The following is a 21,746-nucleotide window of genomic DNA, read 5'->3' as shown; positions in this document are numbered from 1 at the left end:
ATATCCACACAGTTTAAAACCTGACAGTTTTCCTTCCTGTTTGATACCCACTTTGACCCTTCAAACCAGGGGTGGGCAATTATTTTTCCCAGGGGGCCAAATGAGCAACTGAAAATATTTTGGAGGGCCGGGCCAACATTCCGACCTCAATTATGCATAATATACATTTAATTTCTATATAAAAAGCAGTAAATGGCATTGTTTTGACCGCTGGTAAGAGTGTATGTTATTATTTGGCAATTAAAATGTGAGGTTAGCTTTCAAAAATAAAATTTATTCAAATAGAATTTCCAAAATGATAAATAATAATAATGATGAACAAAATGTGAAACATTTAACTCATTTTCAGTCACATTAATAACAAAGGGCATTTTGAGTTTCATATACTATTGAAACAAGTGTCCCAGTTTTGTAGCCTTTTTGACTTTACATTTAATGTTTTCAGAACTGTGTATTTCCACATTTTAGTGTTCTTCAGTTCTTTTTTTTAACTGTGCAGAAAAAAGAAAAGGATCAAGTGTCCCATTTCACTTGTTATATTCTAGCCATATCACTGAAGAAGGACATTGTCCGAAACATGTCTGCTATCTATTCAGGCTGCCATTAAAAACATTGAACATGAGAGTGCTGATCCGGCTACCCTGCTTTTTGATATACTTGTTATATTCCCACATTTTAGTGTTCTTCAGTTATTTTTTTTCATTCAGTGTGAGAAATCCAGTCTCTTTTGAGCTTTAACAAATCCATCAAAGTCAGGTTGAATGTCTGAGGTGGAGATGCGAAGCACAGCTGACATGTTCATCAGTGAGAGAGGATCTGTACCTGGATTTGGTAAACTTCATGACTGAGAATGTCTGTTCACATACGGTATGTAGGTGGATCCAAAGAGAACCAACATCTTCTGAGCATGTCTCCCCATGTTTGGAAAGTTCTCCTCCTTGAGAGCAGAGTAGAACTCTAGCAGTGATGCTGACTTAAAGTGCTCTTTCAGTAGTGAATCAGACTGCAGGTCAATGAGTTCAAGCTGAACAACTATCAACACTGCAGGTAAAGGGAGAGGCAACCAGCTGCATTTCATCCTCAACCTTTTTAAAATCTTGAAAACGCCTTGAAAATTCATCATGCAGTTCTCCTCTCCTAACATGGATGAGTACCTGTGCCGGTGATCATCTGATGGTTTGACTTCTTTCAGGGTTTTCATGTGTTCGAGATTGTTGCTGCCTAGTTGCCTTGAAATTAATTGCAACTTTGTCATGAAGGCTTTCACATGGCTATGCATTTCATGAGCAAAAATGACTTGCCCTGCAGTTGTGTGCTCAGTAGGGATGGGTACCGTTCACATTTGAACCGATACGGTACCGGTACCTGTGAATCGATACCAGTACCCAACGGTACCTTTTTTCGGTACTTTAGTAATGTAATCTACCTACCTCAGTTGTAAAAAAAAAAATCAAAACTTCAAATAACCACACTTTTGACAGTTTTGGCTTGCCATTGCCCTGACTGCTTTGTTGTTGAATCAAGTCAAATCCTAGGTAAGCGTATATTGTGCGTGTAAACGTTGACATGGGAAAAAAAAGTAAAAAAAAAGTTTTTTCTTTTTTTTTTTAAATTATGCTGTAATCTTTTGCGGGCCGGTCAGAATCATCCCGCGGGCCGTATTTGGCCCGCGGGCCGTACAATGCCCAGGTCTGCTTCAAACCTCCCTCTCAGGGTGCAGTTCCCTCTCTCAGGGCACAGTTCTATACCTGGGTCCCCTACACAGTTTTAAAACCTGACAGTCTTTCTTCCTGCTTGATACCCACATAGTTAAATACCTGACAGTTTAGAACCTGTAATAAAAGAGTAAAATAGTGCAATCTACAGTACAATCAATGTCAGCCTACAAACTGAGATTTCCTAAAGACGAGCCAACCAGAGTTCCTTTCTCCTTCAGTATTCATATCGTTGGAAAGCCTGATTAGTCACCTTTACAACGAGGTACAACTTATAAGGAGCATGCATTAGTGGAATGAGCAACACAGGAGTTTTATATACAAACACGGCAGACTCACAACATTCCACAGGAATCGAGGCTGTTTGAAGACACAGGGTCTTGCCGTCGGTCTGAGGGATGTTCACCCGGAACACGACGCGCACCCTCGTGTTCTTCCGCCCGATGTCCGTCTCTCCTTTCCTGAGCTCTATGTCAGAGTTACGCAGCTTCAAGATGCCGGCGCAGTCAATGCTGATGGAAAACACATGGGAAAACTGTTCTTGTGCCATTTTTTATGTAATGTTTTGATTCAAGATTCAAGACTCAAGGTTACTTTACTTGTCCCTAGGGAAATTTGTCTGCCACATAAACAAATATTGATTGATTGATTGATTGATTGATTGATTGAAAACCTTTATTTATCCCCGAGGGGAGATTCAGATTGATTGATTGATTGAAAACTTTATTAACAGATTGCAGAATGGGTACAATACAGTACAGCTCAATACACACAATTGTTAAGGGGATGCAGACCAGAGAAAGACTTTCGTCTTGTTTACATCAGGGTCCCCCATTTTCAATTCATCAGGACATATGACATACATGACATACAGATATACAGTACTGCTACATCTATACATTTATGACATACCAGATTTGCAAACACAGTACTGTTTGTGATACAAAAAGAGTCCAGAAAAGAGTATATACATTTGACGTAAAAACTGTACATTGGAGGTGGTTGGGGGGGGGAGGAGGGGGGGGGGGAACAATGTACATTGGAATACTGACAAAGCCATACTTGGTCATTTACTGTACAACTGGGTTAGGACATTTGCAGGGGCCAGTTTAGAGTTGCAGTCTCCCGTAGGTGTTCTTTGAGAGTGTTTTTGAAGGTGGGTAGTGATTCACATTCCTTTACAGCTTTGGGTAGGGTGTTCCACATTGATGTGGCATAATTGCGAAACGTGTTTAGTCCCTTGTTTGAGACGAATCTGGGTTTAACATGATTTGTGGAGCTCCCTCTGGTGTAGTGATCGTGGTATTCACTGACCTTTGGGAAGTATTTTGACATGTACATGGGTACCTTGGTCGTGTAGTGTATCTTGTAGACCAGGCCCATTGCAAGTTGCTGTACTCTGTCGTCTACTCTAAGCCATCCTAGGTTGTCAAAGTGGGCAGGGGTGAGGTGGGTTCTAGGAGTAAGGTCAAGCAGTAGTCTGACCAGTTTGTTTTGTGATGTTTGTAATTTTGTTTTTAGTGCCTTTGAGGTGCTTTGGTACCATAAGGTGCAAGCATAGTCGTAGTACCCTTGAATGAGTGCTCCTGCCAGAGTCTTCAGGGTGTTCTTGTTTACCAGAGAGGAGATCCGGTACAAGAATCGAGTTCGTTGGTTGACTTTTTTTTATTACATTGGATGCCATTTTGTCACAGGAAAGATTAGCCTCTAGGATGGAGCCCAGGTATGTAATTTCATCTTTCCTTGTGACAATATTGTCACCCACTGTAACTGAGAAGCCGTCGGTCTTGCTGAGTTTGTTATTTGAACCGAAGAGAATGGATTCTGTTTTGCCCATGTGTAATGATAGTTTGTTGTCGGCGAGCCATATGCAGATTTTGCCTAGTTCCGAGCTGAGGGTTTTTTCAACCTGTAACTTGTTCTTGTCAGAGACCAGCAGGGCTGAGTCGTCTGCGAACAAGAACAAGTTGCAGTCACATGCTGATGACATGTCATTTGCATAAATTAGGAACAGTAGCGGTCCTAGTATGCTTCCTTGTGGAACACCACAGCTCACTGTGAGGGGGGGGGGATAGGGTACCGTTTACCTCCACCATCTGTTCTCTCCCCTCTAGGTAGGATATATAGGTAGATGTCCATCACAGCATCAACAGCCATTTAAAAACAGTTAATACGATAACATATAATTATTTAGTATGTGTTAAAAACAAAGATGGACAAATACGTAGGGCTAAGAAAGAGCTAAAATGAAGAGCTAAAATAGAGCTAAAAGTGGTGAATGGAAAAAAGAAAAGAGTCTAATCATGATGTTAATTAATTTGTTAGTTACAGTCCACAAATCAGCTCCTCCAGTCCACGGCAGTTAGCCCGTCCTGGCCCTGCCTGGTTGTGGAGCCTGATTGCCACCGGCAAAAAGGACTGCCCGAAGCGCTTTGTGGTATGACGGGGGGGGGGGATAAGTCTGTGGCTAAACGTGGACCGCATTGCGGTCAGCTCATCATGGAGGGGGTGGCAGGGGTTCTCAAGGATAGCGTACAGCTTCCTCCTCATCCTCCCCTCTGCCACCACCTCCAGACTGTCCAGGTCCGCTCCCACCACAGAGCTTGCTTTCTTGACCAGTTTATTTATTTTGTCTGTGTTGGTGTTGCACCCCCAGCATACCACAGAGAAAAAGAGGTATAGTGCAGTAGCAGACATAAAGTGCATTAAAATAAAGTTAAGTTTATTGAATATTTATTACGTATATATCCTGGATTAAATCATGTAATACAGAACCTACTGTATAGACAAGATAGCCTAAACTACAGTATAGCGTTTCAGTCCAGTGAGCTGGAATGGGTATGTGCTCCAATCTGAGCATAGTGATTGATTGGTTTGTAGATACTTCACTCAAACAGTCAGCTCACTGAGCGGTGAGGGCGGGACACACAGGCACAGACACACACACAACAAAGAGAACTTTCACGTCACTGTTCTGTTGAAAAGGGTGCTGCAATTAAAACAATATCTGTCTGTTCCATGCACATGTATATATATCCTTATCACAGACTGGTTTATTATCATAGTGTATTCATACTCGTACCACTGTATATAGTAATACTGTAGATACATTAGCTTAGCATTTACTCCGTAGCTTCGCCATGTATACTCCACATATTCACATGTTATACTGTAATCTGGTTTAGGGATGAGTTAGACTGTTAGAATATTCGAATTTTCGAATAGTCTATGCCAGTCTCACATTCGATAAAAAAGAAAAAAAAATATTATTAAAAAAATGTAGGCAACCCATTCTTATTTTATTCATTTTTATATTTAGAGGCAGCCTAATTTCCATAGCCTAATTGATCTAAAAGACGCACATGCTACTATTTCTGATTATCTGAACTTCAGATTCTGAAGTGCCTATTTATGTGCAATACCCTTTGATTTTAATGATCCATTTTATTAAAAACAATAACTGAATTGAACTGAAACTGAACATTTTAGCAGAATTTAAACTGAAACAGAAAATAACAATATATTTTTAATATAATTTAAAAAAAATATATACCGGGGGTCGAATATTTGAATATTCGGTCTTAGAACAGTAGACTATTCGAAAATGATTTTGGTCAGTCATGCACATCCCTACTCTGTTTAGATGCCAATTTAATTTGGTTGTACTCTGTATTTATACTTGTGCAATGACAATAAATCTAATCTAATCTAATCTAATGAACCTCACAGTACCTTTTCACTATGAGGGCCGTGGCAGAGTGACAGCTCTGCAGGTGATCCAATATCCCAGACCGGTCCTCTGCTGTGTGTAACCAATTATATTGTGTGTGATGTATGAATGGGTGGGAGGGTGGGGGTTGTTGTATAAACTTATAATATATGACTGACCCTATGTAAACCGTAGGTCTAGGTCAACATGTAAAAGACAAAAGTATTCTTCATTTCCATTACAATATATTTTTAAAATACTTTTGTGTTTATTTGGATTGAAGGGATACATCCCGTTCTCCTGTTACTACAAAATATCTGTTCACATTGAAGATAAGGTTGAAAAGGTTTACTCTGGTGGCCATTTCTACCATAAAGCCTATATATCACTTGGACAAACATTCTACTTCAATCCTGCATTTAAAAAATGTGCTGGAAGTGGTATTTTTTTGTTTGTTCAAATAAGTGGTCTACATGTGAAAATAATAGCTCTACATTCTGATTGAGCCGATAGATTGACTGGTCAGTAACATGGGTCCCTCCACTCTGCAGTAAACACAAAATATTCTTTTGTCACTTTATCCAATCAGGAGAGAGAACTCCACATTGCAAATGGTCTGACAAAAATAACAAATAAAAACGCATTTCAAACAGATGTGTCCCTGAAACAAGTAAAATTATCTACCAGTGCAGTAAGCAAATTTGGCTTGGCAAGATTTCTTGAAATAAGTAAATAATATCTAGGGTTCGCTCTCCTGATTGGATAAAGTGGGAAGGGGATACCAGAAAATGTATCTTCTGTTTACTGCAGAGCGGAGGGACTGAGAGACCCATGTTACTGACCAAACACGCTATACCAGTGATGGCTGTTGGGATGTAGAGCTATTTAACACTCATTTGAACAAAAGAATACCACTTACAGCACCTTTAAGTCCATACATGTTGGACAGTTGTGACTATTACCTGGTGGACATGCTGTTTTCAGGGAGCAGAGGTATCTCTAGGACCTTGGTGCCGCCGACGATGTTCTCCTGGCACACGGTGGACACTGTCTTCCCCGTCACTCTGTGAACTTGGTAGAAGGCGTGGGGTCTCAAGTAGCGGTCGTCTGCCGTTCCTATGAACACCTGCATGTTGACTGGCTGATCGGCGTATCCAATTAACTGGAAACAAAATAAAACACCATGAAAACACACAAACATTCAACTGTGCCATGGTTTTTCTTTTCTGTTTTTTTTTTTTACTTTTAGTAATGGGCTCCAAGGGAAATCACTTTTCTTTATTTTAATTTTTTTTAATGCCGATTTATTTTGCACATAATCTCTCACATATCCCAAAATTATAAACCGTTTGCACACATGTATTTAGTTTGACAGTTATTGAGAGTTAATGAGTTTGAATATGCCCTTGTCCTTCAGTGATGTCCTCGGATTACACTTGAACCTTGTGTTAATTATAGCTCAATGAAATGATGGCGATGACAAATTAGCAGTCCCTATTGCAATCCCTACGGTTATGTTTTCATCCTGCATCATATCATTGAGCTGTAACACAACTAGGGCTGCAGCTATCGACTATTTTAGTAAATCAAGTATTCTACCGATTATTCCATCGATTAATCGAGTAATCTGGTAAGAAATAACTTTGCTTTATTAAAATAACTACTGTTGGCATTGCAAAGCTAGGGTGAAAACGGCATTGCCATAATGGCCCAACAACCAAAATAACCCACTGGTGTTTGTTACATGCAGGGCCTTAATCAAGCTTCGCTTGTCTCAGCCTGCCTCCGTTCTCTGATCCAGCTGGTGAACCACTGTCACACACAGGTTCACACAGGCTAACAACACTAGAACACAGTAGTTAGATGATATTTTCAATGCTAAGCCAAAAATACCTGAAATGCTGAGAAATCAGGGTGTGGTTGTTGTTGGTATGTGCAGTATTTTGGATTGGCTGAGGTATTGGAAGCTTTGCAGACTGCACTGTGTGAATGAATGAATGAATGAATGAAAACTTTATTAACAGATTGCAGAATGGGTACAGTGCAGTACAGCTCAATACATACAATTGTTAAGGGGATGCAGACCAGAGAAAGACTTTCGTCTTGTTTCCACCAGGGTCCCCCATTTCCAATTCATCGTAACATATATGACATACATGACATACAGATAGACAGTACTGCTACATCTATACATTTATGACATACCAGATTTGCAATTACAGTACTGTATTTGTGATACAAAAAGAGTCCAGAAAGAAAAGAGTATATACATTAGGCGTAGAAACTGTACATTGGATTGGGTAGGTGGGGGTGGGACTGTACATTGGAGGTGGTTGGGGGGGGGGGGGGGGTGTTGGCGGGGGTTGTGTTCGGACATTTACAGGGGCCAGTTTCGAGTTGCAGTCTCCCTTAGGTGTTTTTTGAGAGTGTTTTTGAAAGTGGGTAGTGATTCACATTCCTTTACAGCTTTGGGAGTTATACATATCGCTAGGGGCGGGCTATATGGTTTCCAGGAGTGGGAAGAAACTACTTTTACTCAAATACTGAACTTAAGTACCATTTTGAGGTATTTGTACTTTACTCAAGTATTTCCACAGTATGGGATTTTCACTTTACACTCGACTCCACTACATTTTAAAGGCAAATATCCTATTATTTACTGCACCACAATTATCTATAACAGCTACAAGCACTAGTTACTTTTAACAAAGTTAAGGCGTGTTCAAACCAGCCTTGTTTAGTCCGGTTGAATCGAACCCTGGAGTGTTTACTCCCATGGTGGGGTTCGTTTGGGCTGGTGATTGAGTCTGCACCAAACAACCGCACCCTGGTCCAACTGTTAGAGGTGGTTTACTTCCAAGTGAACCCTGGAGCGGTTTGTTTGAGCTTTGAATGCAAACTGAACCAAAAGCAGGAAAAAAAATCTAGAAAACCGTGCATTTCATGAAGCTGATTGGGCAGTTATTTATTTCCCATAGATTTCCAAATGTGTGATTTATCATCATCATAACGTTATTATTTTCACAGCTGGTAAGTTCAAAATAGCCAAATAATGTTGTGATACTAAACAAATACCTTGCATGCACAATACAGCTGTCTAGTAGCCTAGACAGTGGCACATAATTCATTACTGACAGTGAATTGGAAAACGTATATAGTATTTAATAACATTTGTGCAACAAGCCAAGGTGGAGATCACATGACTCTTTTGTCCACATGGCCTTATCTCCTATTTAACACAAACATTTTTAATTAAGTTGTTTAGTGACATGAAGAAATCAGGCTTTGTATGGGGGATATGTGTTGCCAGATTAGATTGAGAAACCATCCTATCCCATTCATACACTACGCTTAATTATTTCTGCACAACCTGGCAACCCAGGCATACATTTGCTCAGTGCCTGTGCGCAGTCAGCCTCCAACAAAATAAATTAGAAGCCATTTTTTTTACAGCACAATGGGCCCTCATGCATGAAGCGATATAAGAACAGATTTCGTTCTTAACTAGCATTTCATCTTACTTTGTTCTTACCTGGGATTCAGCAACGTTTTCTTATTGTTGCTTTTTTCTCAGGCAAGAACAAATTATAAGAGTGGTCGAGAGCACTGTTACCGAAAATAAGAAATTCTTACCCAAAAAAATATATATATAAAAAAAAAAGGCATACCATTGGTTAATTGCCCCCAAATACAACTTAAAAAATACAGAACTTTTCAATAATGATTATTATTATAACTTATTGCGTGTGTTCTGTCTGAAATGGATTATATATTGCTGTTAGAACAGTTATGCTCTGGCCGCCCAGGCCATTGATTGATTGAAGATTTTATTAACAGATTGCATTTATGACATGACATACAGATATGCAGTACTGTATACGTAGCATAGAACGCATATTTAGAGATCGTCAGTGGTTCCCAAACTTCTGTTTTATGCGGACCACTAGATTGTTATCAAGAACATTTGCGGACCACCTCGTACACAAACAGTAAAACATACATAAATAAACAACTGACTTAAACCCAGTAATACACGAGACCCTCTTCTTGGACCAAGTAGGTTTCATCGATAATCCAATGTACAGTTACCCCCACCCGCCTACCCATCCCCCCCCCACCCCACCCACCCAACCACCTCCAATGTAGTTTCCCCCCCCCCACCCCACCTACCCCCCCTCCCCACCTCCTCCAATGTACAGTTTCTACATCAAATGTATATACTCTCTTCTATTTTTTTTTGTATCACAAACAGTACTGTATTTGTAGATCTGGTATGTCATAAATGCATAGATGTAGCAGTACTGTCTATCTGTATGTCATGTATGTCATATATGTTATGATGAATTGAAAATGGGGGACCCTGATATAAACAAGACGAAAGTCTTTCTCTGGTCTCCATCCCCTATTGTGTGTATTGAGCTGTACTGTATTGTACCCATTCTGCAATCTGTTAATACAATTTTCAATCAATCAAGACCCGCGTTGCGGGCACTGCGTTCCATTCTCAGAATGGATTTGAGAGAGATGTGTCATCCAGTTTGACTTGGAGCACGCACTATGCACACTGCCAGTCATCAGGCTATGCGGAGATATTCAGACTCTAGATCTATTTGCAGAGCCAGATGAGTGGCAACCTGTGCGATTGGCTCTTGACAACGCACAGTCGTTCAGTATTGACAACGCCTACAGTACTTTGCTGGAACGATTCATTTTGCACGTACTGTATACAGTACGTGTGTATGCGCGCACTGCGGGAGGTGGCCAGAAGCGCGCAACTAGCCAACTACTATTATATTACTATATTATACAGTATATTCCACTAATATAGCTATAGGTGCTGTATGATGACAATACATTTGATTCCTATCTAATTTTGATCCATCGCAAAGCGCTCCAGCGCTTGAATACGGCCGGGGGATCCGATGCAGACCCACGGCTCTCGTATTATAATGAGCCCGCAAGGCGTGTCTCTGTATGCAAATGACTTGCGCAAGAACGCGCATCCAGTTTAGAATGAGTGGGATTCACCATTCAAAAACCTGGGTAAGAACAGATTTGGACTTTAAGAACGGCTTGATGAATGTGGCGGTGGCTTTTCTTATTGTTCTCTTAAGAGACAGGTAAGCAAGAATATAAGAAAAATAATAAGAGAGTATTGTTGAATGAGGCCCAATGTTGGCAGGTATGGGATTCAAAATGATGTCCAATAAAAGGCTGACCTGCCTGATCACATGGCTTTGTTTAGAAGGTTTGGTTCGTTTGTCAATTGGATAATGTGAACCATAACCGAACCAATGAAAACTGCAACAAAAGTAGCAATTTCACGTTTGATTTGGACCATTTCAAACGAACTTAGGTGTGAATTCGCCCTTAGACATGCAATCAATTCATAACAACGGTGTACTTTTTAACATTGAGCAAGCCAACTGAAAAAAAAAAAGCCATAAGGGAAACCATAACTGGACCACCAACCCTTAGCTTAACCTACAGACTATAATGGTTAAGCATTTATCGGAAATGTAAGCTCTCAGAAATATTAATTTGCATTGAAGCCAAAAATGTCAAACTATATATATTTCTGATTTTTAATACCACTTGGTTGCTTGTCTGTAAATGTCTTATATGTTGTCATTTATATGTTATGTGTGGACCCCAGGAAGAGTATCTGATGTTTTGCATCAGCTAATGGGGATCCTAATGAAATCATATATATATATTTATATGGACTGTATTTTATTTTATGCAAAGTGCTTTACAACTTATGCTTCACTTTCACCCATTCACTCACACATTCACACACCGACGGCGGAGGCAACCATGCAAGGTGCCAACCTGCTCATTGGGAGCAGTTAGTGGTTAAGTGTCTTGACTTCAACACACTGATGGGAGGAGCGGGATTTGAACCGGGAACCTTCAGATTACCATACGACCGCTCTACCTCCTGAGCCACTGTCACACCATACATAACTGTGTATATATAGCAACTCCAGCACAGTAGCATTAAACCCTTGTTATCATGTCAAGCCAAATACATGTGTGTGTGTGTTTGTTTGTGAGCAGTGCATACCTATATATATTTATGTGTAGGCAATGCATGCACTGCTCACAAACAAACACACAAATGTATTGTACTTGGCTTGACCAGATAACAAGGTTTTAATGCTACTGTGCTAGAGTAGCTTTGAATAAGCAGTCACTTATCTTTGCTCAGCAGCCAAATTAATGCGTGGGAGTTTGTCAGATGGTTAGGAAGTCTTTACTGTTGACACTTGTGAGATTAGGCTTCTAATTCAAACAGCAACCTTTCAAAATACAACTTGTTATCAAGTCCCAGCAATCACTTGCACGCAAAAACTAAAACAGTTAATTGTTTTTTGTTTTAGTTTTTTTTAACTTGTTGGTTATATCATAGAAGCTCTTATGATTGAGTGTGGTTCAGGAAGTTAGCGGGCTGCGATAGCACTCTGTGGAGATAATGCAGGACATTTCTGATATAACCAACTAGAGCGTACCACGGGTATTGCACTACCTCCCCTGCAGGTTCTATACAACAAGAGGTGCAAATCCAGAGCCTGCAGAATAATGAAAGACCCCCACCACCCCAATAACAGCCTGTTCCAGCTGCTGAGGTCAGGCAGACGCCTGCGAACCCCAGCTACTAGGACAGAGAGGCTTAGGCTCAGCTTCTTCCCCCAGGCCATCAGAGCCTTGAACAATGAACATTGAGTGCCACAGAACACTGAATTATCCACACACAAGCACACATGAGCACACACACACACTAGCAGCCACTTTAACACTTTAACATGAGCGGGCACCCACTCATGCCGCACACACCCACCAAAAGGAAAGGCCACTTTAAATTAGTATAACAACAGTAACAGTGTATTGCACTACCAAAGCTACCTAGCATGTCCTATATGCTCTGTAAATAACTATGTACAGATACCGAGATGTCACACTGTTACAAAGGGTCAGATTAAACCGAATATATATATTTATTACTTGAGATATATTGTATAGTATTTGTATATCGTCTGATATGCCTTGTATATTCTTTGTACATATACACGGAATATCCCTTTACCTAGTACAGGCCAGACCATAATATTCGTTCTCCTATTGGACAGCGATCCCCTAGGCGCCACGGCCATACCCCCAATGTCTAGTTCAAAGTCACCGCTAAGCAGTGTTGGGACTAACGCGTTACAAAGTAACGCGTTACAGAAACGAAGTTACTTTTTGCCGCAACTAGTACTCTAACGCATTACTTTTGAAATTCAGTAACGCTACTTACGTTACTGAATGGTTTGTTAGTTCGTTACTGCGTTCTTTTTATGTAGATTCATAGCGAGCGTCCTTATTTCGCCTGCGTTTGTTTTGTTTACTGTAGACTGAAAGGCGCTATATAAAACGAAGTATTATTATTATTATTATTTCTTTCCGTAGCCTCATTCTGGTTTCGCACTTCTGATTGGCCACTGACGTTCTGAAAGAAATAGGCGCTCTCTACAGTAAACAACAAGAGGACGCTCGCTATGAATCTACATAATAAGAACGCAGTAATAATAACGAACTAACAAACCATTTAGCAACTACTTGGAGAGATAATTAATATACAACATGGAAACGAGATAAAGAACATGTTTGAAGGGCTGCTGGAGTCAACTGGACTAACGTTACATCTCGACCACCGCAGACTGGTGACGGTGAGTGCAATGTGTTCACTGAAACTCAAGATCAACGGATTTTGACTGTAATCTGCCAGGGAATCTCATAATACTAATCAAACAATATAAATATAGTCCTTTCATGCACAATTGATATCCTAACTATTCTAACGTTGCAATGCTTTGATAACAACGCTGCAAGATGGTTATGAATGAATTAATGAATGGATGAATGAATGAATGAATGAAAACTTTATTTAACAGATTGCAGAATGGGTACAATACAGTACGGCTCAATACATACAATTGTTAAGGGGATGCAGACCTGAGAAAGACGTTTGTCTTGTTTCCATCAGGGTCCCCCATTTTCAATTCATATAGACATTTATGACATACACAACATACATGACATTTATGGCATAGGGACATATAGGTATTTAGTACTGATACATTTGTGACATAAGCGGTATTCAAATATACAGTACTGTTACCCCTAGATCCTGACAGAGTATATACATATGATGGGGAGGGGACTGTACATTAGGAGGGGGTGGGTGGGTGGGAGAGAAATATACATACAGCGGGGAGGGAATATATAATGAAACGCTCTAGACCACATTGCTTAGCAGAGTTCGGTGATGTGAATGGAAACTGTCAAGTTGATCAACCGATTTTGAGTATATGGGGCATGGGACTTGAGCAATTTTTTTTTTAAATTTTTTTTAAATAACTAAATAGTTACTTTTCACAGTAACTCATTACTTTTGGGTGTAAGTAACTAGTACAGTAACGAAGTTACTTTGAAATGAAGTAACTAGTAAAGTAACTGAGTTACTATTTTTCAGTAACTAGCACAACACTGCCGCTAAGACATGCCTGGACATGCCCGGTTCTGCGCAGTAATATGAGACAGAAATAAGGCTGGTACTAGATTATTCACCTTACGTATAAATACGTCGCAGGTGGATACAGCAGTTAGTTACCGTAACAAGTTGAAGCCTCACACCACGATACAACGTGCTGTGAAGTGGGCCCGTTTTGCCCCGAAATAGAGCCTTGAGACCGCGTGCGAATTGATAGCTGAAGTGTCAGAGTTTAACGCTGTATCGTCGAGTTCGACCTATTCTATTATTAAGTAATAGTCTATTATGTATAGTGTATCGTGCGGCTACCGTTCTACAGTGACCAGCATTACCAACGTTTCATCGTACCGAGCTAGTGTGCTTATCCAGGCTGGGCGGCCTAACCTTGTGCCGTCATCCGAGGAGCCCTAGACGAGAACCGTGTGGATATGTACACTGGATAACCTACACCGACGACTACAGAGCCCTTTTCGGCTGGATTATAATGCTTTGGTCCTGTGGCTGTTGGAGCAGAGAATCGTCTACCCCCACTACCATGTGGGATTTACCCTGTGAGGAGCACCGTCGAGCCCGCCTCTAGGACTCTGAGGCTGGCTAGCTTTCCTCCATGCGGCACTGCACACCGGAAAATAGCTGTTGCTTTGTCTACGGATCAAGGGATTATTGCACTGTCTCCTGTACCTGGAGTCTCCTTATTCCTCGTTGATCCAGACTTTTGCTACCGACAAATCCTCTCCCCTGCTGGCTTACAACCGGAGGGAACCCCCTTAGTATCTCCAGCTGACCTACTAGTGTACCATATATAATTCTTATGCTACAGGTGGTATTAATTATCCCCTTCGTAATATGCTCATGGACTTACGCTCTTGACCTATTCATGCACATTCTTCGCCTTACAAGCGCAACTCTCAATCTTAATAAATGTAAGATAATCTTGGTGCTCCTCTAATAAATATTATTATAAACAGTACTTTCTTGTTAAGCCGTGTTATTGTGTGGGTGTTCATCTCATATACATGTGTACTGTATGGCCAGTAGTAATGTACATAACTCAGTAGTGGTTTAATGATACCATACTTATTCAATACAGTCAGGGAATTGTACCCCTCAGTTACACACACCATGTTACCTGTTACCTGTTTATTGCACAATGTTGTTTTTATTGGATTCTATTATATGTTGTACCACTGTATTGCACATCGTTGCGGGCAAGACCACCCACATTTCATTGTATACTTGTATGCCGTGACAAATAAAACTCTTGACTTGACTTGACTAGAGGTAAAACGTGCAATGTCTTTTTGTTGATGTGTTCTATGCTTTTAAGCTATAACGAATAGCCTATCTCATCAACTGTAATTCACGTTTCATGAAGATGGAAGAGGTTTGTTAAAAATATGAGCCTGTTCCAAATGAGAAAGAAATAACTTTTCCTAAAACCTATTTTTTTTATCCAGAAATCACAAGTCACCTTGACGACAGGATGTCCACCGGAGACGGCCTTGATAGAGCCCCTGCTGCCCTCCGTCTCATAGTGGGCTCTGTGGTGTCCCCGTGGCTGGACGTCCATCTTGAGCTCACACTGGCCATACTGGCTGGGCAGTGGCCAATCGAGAGAGGGCAGGGATGAGCTTCTGGGAAGGCAAGACCAAATGTGATGTACTATGACTTGTAATAATGATCAGATATGATTCTATTGATTGGGGCAGCTGACAGGGTGGCTTAGACTGTCCCATATCCTTGTCTAAAGTGTCCTTGAGCAAGACACTGAACACCTACCTGCTCCAGAGATGGTTGCAAATGGCATACCCTGCACTCTGACTCTCCACCAAATGCACATCAGTACAGTATATGTGACGATTATATGGGGGTGACATAAATAACAGAGTGTACAAGGAAGTGTATGCATCATATAGATTAATGTGATCCTTCACTGTTAAATGTTCCCTTCCCTCAAAAACATGTTTTTTTCTACAGTTAACTCCTCTTGAAGGCATGGCTTTGACTATACAGATTGTTATTTGTGCAGAACTTGTCATCAGAACACCTTTTCACATTCTTCCAAGTTCCACTGGAGGGGAGAGCTTCTCTGTACTTCCTCAAATCTGAGCCTTTAAAATCTGCGTGACGCTACTAATCCTGCAAATTTATCATGGCCGCTATTGCCCAGCTGCCCACACTGTCATCCAGGAAATGCTAACTGATAGCGTGAAATGCTAACTGCTAGTGTGAAATGCTAACGTGAAACTTGTATTATAAGTCGATACAGCTAGTGACCTATGCACGAAAATGATATCTCTTTGTTATAACAAAGATTGTCTAAGTGTTGTGTTTGGGTGGAACACATTTTTGGCAAACCGTTTAGGTGGAAAAAAAGAAAGCTAACCAGCTTAAGGGAAGACATGAGGGGGTGAGGGGGTAAGGGGTTAAGGGGGTGAGGGGTTAAGGTGGTGGGGCCTTCATAGATCCTTGCATTCTCAATAAGGGCAAAGGTGTAGGGACGCTGCTGCTAAGACATAATTTGCAGTTTATAATTAAACACAAGATACACACTGCCCTAGTGATAAGGATAAGCGTTCAATGAAGAAACCCAATCCCTTTGCCAAACATCTATGCTACTCATAGTGGTAAAATAAAAAAGGTCATTATGTGTAGTGTGTGTGTGTGTGTGTGTACACCAGCATGTCTAGTATGTGCATGTATCCACATGGGACCTTGGCTTACATCAGGCCTGTGATGATGGTAACCATACTGGTGTTCCAGAGTGCACGCTGTGTGTGGTGGGGGGGGGGGGGGGTAGAGGTAGAGAATAGGATACAAACCCGGTTTAGGGTAAGGGGTGTAGGTGTAGGGAATAGGATACAAACCCGGTTTAGGGTATGGGGTGTAGGAGTATGGAATAGGATACAAACCCGGTTTAGGGTAAGGGGTGTAGGGGTAGGGAATAGGATACAACCCCGGTTTAGGGTAAGGGGTGTAGGGGTAGGGAATAGGATACAACCCCGGTTTAGGGTAAGGGGTGTAGGGGTAGGGAATAGGATACAAACGTGGGTTAGGGTAAGGGGTGTGGGAGTAGGGAATAGGTTACGAACCTGGGTTAGGGTAAGGGGTGTAGGGGTAGGGAATAGGATACAAACCTGTTTTAGGGTAAGGGGTTCGGGGGTAGGGAATAGGATACGAACCTGGGTTAGGGTAAGAGGTGTGGGGGTAGGAGGAAATGGTTTAAATGTGAGCTCCAGTTATTGACATAATGTCATGCTGATATGTCAAGTCAAATTCAAATCAGATTCGGACTCTGATTCTAATTCTGCTGTGTACCAGGTGCCATCAATGTGGGTGTACGCAAAGCCTAAAAGTAGTTTATTGAAAATGTTTGGTGGAAAAACCATACACATTAGTTTATCACATCCATGCTGATCCTCAATGAGCTTGTCCCCATTGACTTTGCATTAATTTGTGGCTAACTAGCCACCGGAACTAGTATGAAGAACAGTGCTGAGAAAATACTCTAACGCAGGGTTAGAAATAAACTTTATTTTCCCAGGGCTTTTTTTGCCCCCTTAATTGATTTTCGGGGGCTTTTTTTATTTATTTCAGGGGCACTGAATTTTTATGATTCAAGAGTAAACATCCTAACCATGTCACAACAGCAGTCATAGTGTATATTTTCAGCAATATGTTTGTTTACCAAATACCAATAGGTTAAAGTGTTATTAGTGAGATTTTAGTTTTTGAAATGTGTTGTTTCGCGGAGATCCGCCATTTTGAATTAGCGGCCGTCGCTGAATGATGACGATTGTAGTCATTATGAGAAGAGGACATCCAGACTAGAGCTCTCAATGAGCGTTGGAATTTCGAAAAACTACACTACCCAACGGATTATAGCTTCCTGCAAGCAAATTACTTTTTTTATTTCTCTTATTTCTCTGAATTATATACCACAAAACTGAACGTTATTGGCATATATTGGAGCGCAGTTTGTTTTTTATTGATCTTTTTCCCCCTCCATTTTCCTCAGATTTTTCTCCCATCCCAATGTTAGTCGTATGCCAATTCCCAATCCCTTCCTGGTCGCTGCGCACTTACCATCTGGGAGAGTGGAGGCTACCACGTGCTTCCTCCGACACACGTCCACCAGCCAATCACCGCTTCTTTTCACCTGGCAGCGCGGATTCTCACTGAGAGGGCGTAGCGTGTGGAAGGATCACACTATCCCTCTCAGGTCCTATCCGCGCTTAGCAGGCGCCCCGACCGAACTGTAGGAGTCGCTGTTTACAACGACCCGGACCCACCCCGCCAGCTTCTCCCACCCTCTAATACTGCCAATTGTATTAGTGTGAACGGCCAGCCAAGCTGGTGACAACCCCGGAGCTGTGAGCTGGATTCGAACAGGCGAATCCAGCTGGATTCGAACAGGCGAATCCAGCTCACAGCTCCGGGGCTGGTGACGAACGCATTCTCCGCTACGCCACCTAACCGCCCTGGAGCGCAGTTTGTATACTATGTTTGATAACGTAATGTTAATGTCTCCATATATATATATATAATTAGTAAACTGTCTGGGGCTTTTTTTGCCCCCTTAGCTGATTTTCGAGGGCATTTGGTCCATTTTCGAGGGCCTTTTGCCCCAAGCCCCTGTTAATTCCGAACCCTGCTCTACCGATCAACATCATCGTTGTAATAATGAACTACCAACCTGAAAAGAGGGGCGTTGCCAGGTTTGGGCTGGTTCCAGCTGAAGTGTGAAGGAACCGAGAGAAACAACTCGGCCAGACCATCCTGGTTGACGGACTCATCTCCAGGTGAATCCAGGAATGGCAGGACAGCTCCGAGGTCCTCCAGCCCAGAGTCTCCCTGGCCGGGCGACCGGGCCAGTTGAGTCCCAGAGGTCCTCCTGGTCTTGGAGGGAACATCTAGCTCGGGGTAGCCGTAGAGCAGAGGGCCCAGGGCTCCAGCGAGGCTCCCCACCCAGGTGTCCTCGGTCACACTGCCCCTGGGAGAGTGACCCGGGGTCGGGCTGGGCGAGTGGTGAGGGGAGGGGGAGCGTGCATGAACGTCGGCGCTGGAGTGGCGTCTCTTCCCGCACGGGGACGTGGGCCTGGAGGACGGCCTGGAAGCGGGCCGCGGGTTGAGCCAGTTCTCATCTGTAACGCTGGTGCGTGGGGAGTGCCGCGGGGAGTGGCACGGGGACTGGCGGGGGGACTGGTGAGGCGAGAGGGCCTGGGTGAAGCCCAGAGGGTGTTGGTACTGCTGCTGCCAGAGCTCCACGCCGAAGGCGGCACCGCACCCCGGAGACGGCAGGGGAGAGGTCAGCGGGGAGCCAAGGGTGACCCGGGCGGCCGCCTCGTTCAGCTCAGCCTCCACGTCGTCGTAGATGTGGGAGAAGGACTCGCAGGAGGAGACGTCGGACAGCCAGCTGCGGGAGGACAGGCTGCTACAGGGACTGGGGTTCAGAGTGGCGTCCCTGTAGCAAGGGTCCAGGGACAGGTAGAGGTGGTCCCTGGACCAGGTCTGATCGGAGCGCTCCCCCTCCGCCCCGCGGACCACCGCAGCGTCCTGACCGCAGCCACCCACCTCTGGATGAATGTTGGGGGCGATGGAGGTGATTTGGATGCTCGGACAATCGAACGCTCTCGGATACCCCACGGAACTGTACTGGGAGCCCTGGGTTTGATAGCCTTGGTTCTGGTAGCTATTCGGGGCTTGGAGAGAAGCTGGGGTAGGAAGAGACGGGTGGTGGCCTTGCAGCTCCTGGCCAGCAGGTGGGTTGACCAGAGACTGGGTGGTGATGTAAGGCGTTTCGCCATCACAACCTTGACCTGATGGGGGGAAATGAGCCAATAAGCAAATTGCGAAGGTTGTTCATTTGCATTGCAAATGTTTCTCATCCGAGCGCTCTGGCAACAGCACAGGAAGGAGTACCAGACAAAACTGTTACGCCTAGTAATAGGGAGAGACGGCTGATACTATACACAGTACTTGTAAAAAAAATATATGGTACAATCAGGCCGATTCCATCTATAGGCTTCAGAGTGGGTAATAATTAGTTTGATGGCTGTAACATGTGCCATAAAAATCCATCTGTACTGTATACTGTTGTAGGTGGCGTCAGGTGGAGTGTGTACATGGTGATAAGAGGATGTACAGCGGGGGCACAAAGTTAATTCACACACAGCTGTAACTCTCCCCACTGTCAACACAGCAGCGGTGCCCTACTATTAATACCACAGTTCACAGGACAAACAACTCCTAGTCGGCATACCAAATGCAAAAAAGGTAAGAGACGTCAACGGTCTGACTGTGCTTTGATAGGAAGCACAATAAAAGCGACGGCCTCAGTCTTTACATATTTGCAAAACCCATTAATGTATATAAATATTATCTGATGCAACGCAGGGCCTCGGGGGCCACGCGCAGCTGGTTGGCGCCTGTCGTGGGTGTCGCTTTCTGCGGTCAGAAAACAAGGAAGACAGATATCTAACGACAGGACGACACGCTTTTTTTGGTGCGCTTTAACACTCTTAGTTTAGTTTACCCAGAATAATAACCTTTTCGCCTTCAGTAGAATGTCACTGCATTTGACCCCAGATACGTCTGATAAGAGTTAGTGCGATCTCTCTGAAAGACCTTTGCAAAATATTGAGTTGTATATCTGAGCTCCTTAACTTGGTCACAGGAGTGACTGTGTGTAGAGGTTATTTGCTCATTTAATAAAACGGAAGAATCTCTCATACTCATACACACACGCACAGTGGTACACTGGAACATTTTACATGAGGAAAAACGTTTTACTAAACAAAGTGTCTATTGTCCCTTTAAGACCATTTTAATTCAGATTCAGAGTATTTATTTGCCACATAGAATCATACAATCAGAGTTTCTTCATTACACAATCATAATTATCATTCCATCCATTCCACTTCTGGCTGGCTTTAAGTAACGTTTAAATAAATAATGTAGTGCTTAACTAAATTGGTCTTAGGTCATCAATATGTTTTTGATTGGTAATGCTGATGCCCTATTGTTTTTTCTCTGAATGAAAATACATTTAGCCTATGTATAATGCAATGCAATGTAGATAGAAAATGTATTACATTTGGCTGTAATCGTTCAGCATACAACAGTTGCGAAAATGTATTACATTTGGCTGTAATCGTTCAGCATACAACAGTTGCCTTGTGCCACTAGCTGCGCCGGGCTGCCCAACATTCACATAGACCGTCAAAAGTGACATTAATAAGACATTCATTGCCCTGAAGGATACAATGGTGCAGAAAGGGAACTCACCTGCAGGGCCTGGAGAGAACTGCTGTCGCGCGTCTTCCCCAAAAATAAGTCTGAAGTCCAGCTCCTCATTATTGCTACAATTTACTGTAGTCATTGGACTTTAGGAGTATGGATTTACCCGTTGGTTAAAGTACGGGGTCGTGTCATACACCCCCCCCAAAAAACACATACGGTTACTTTACTAGCTAGACTTTTGTTAACAACAAGTCGGCTATCCGGTAGTAAAGTTGTAAATTACACTGTTACGCGTCGGTCAAATACGCGACTTCTGCAGTTTACATTTGCGATACGCTTGCCTACACATCTTACGAGCCGTCCTCCTTTCTGTGTGCCGACAATTATTGGTAGTTTGTCTAAATGATCCGTGAATAAATAAGCTACTGTAACTCCACGTTACAAACAAAGCATTAGACAGCCCCGTCGTGACGTCAGCAAGTGGCCTGCGCTTCATCTGGGGAAGGAGGCGACCCAGCGAGGACGAGACTCATAACCATGGAACTCG

At 42.6% G+C, this 21,746-nt stretch overlaps 1 protein-coding gene across 1 annotated transcript in view; it reads right to left on the bottom strand.

Moving 5' to 3' along the window:
* LOC311245097 (nuclear factor of activated T-cells, cytoplasmic 3-like) overlaps positions 1-21,635 on the bottom strand; it is a 29,325-nt gene extending 7,690 nt beyond the window's left edge. The window contains exons 1-5 of the mRNA XM_084334877.1: positions 21,245-21,635; positions 18,654-19,776; positions 15,429-15,591; positions 6,387-6,586; positions 2,055-2,227 (exon numbers count right to left, since the gene is read on the bottom strand). Coding sequence (XP_084191003.1) covers positions 2,055-2,227; positions 6,387-6,586; positions 15,429-15,591; positions 18,654-19,776; positions 21,245-21,338 — 1,753 coding nt within the window. The 5' untranslated portion in view covers positions 21,339-21,635. The remainder of the gene's footprint in view (positions 1-2,054; positions 2,228-6,386; positions 6,587-15,428; positions 15,592-18,653; positions 19,777-21,244) is intronic.
* Between the last annotated feature and the right edge of the window lie 111 nt (positions 21,636-21,746).

Source organism: Notolepis coatsorum, assembly GCF_963971535.1.
Source record: "Notolepis coatsorum genome assembly, chromosome: 18".
NCBI lineage: Eukaryota > Metazoa > Chordata > Actinopteri > Aulopiformes > Paralepididae > Notolepis > Notolepis coatsorum.
Note: the sequence above shows the minus strand (reverse complement) of the source record. Positions and strands in the feature narration are given on the sequence as shown.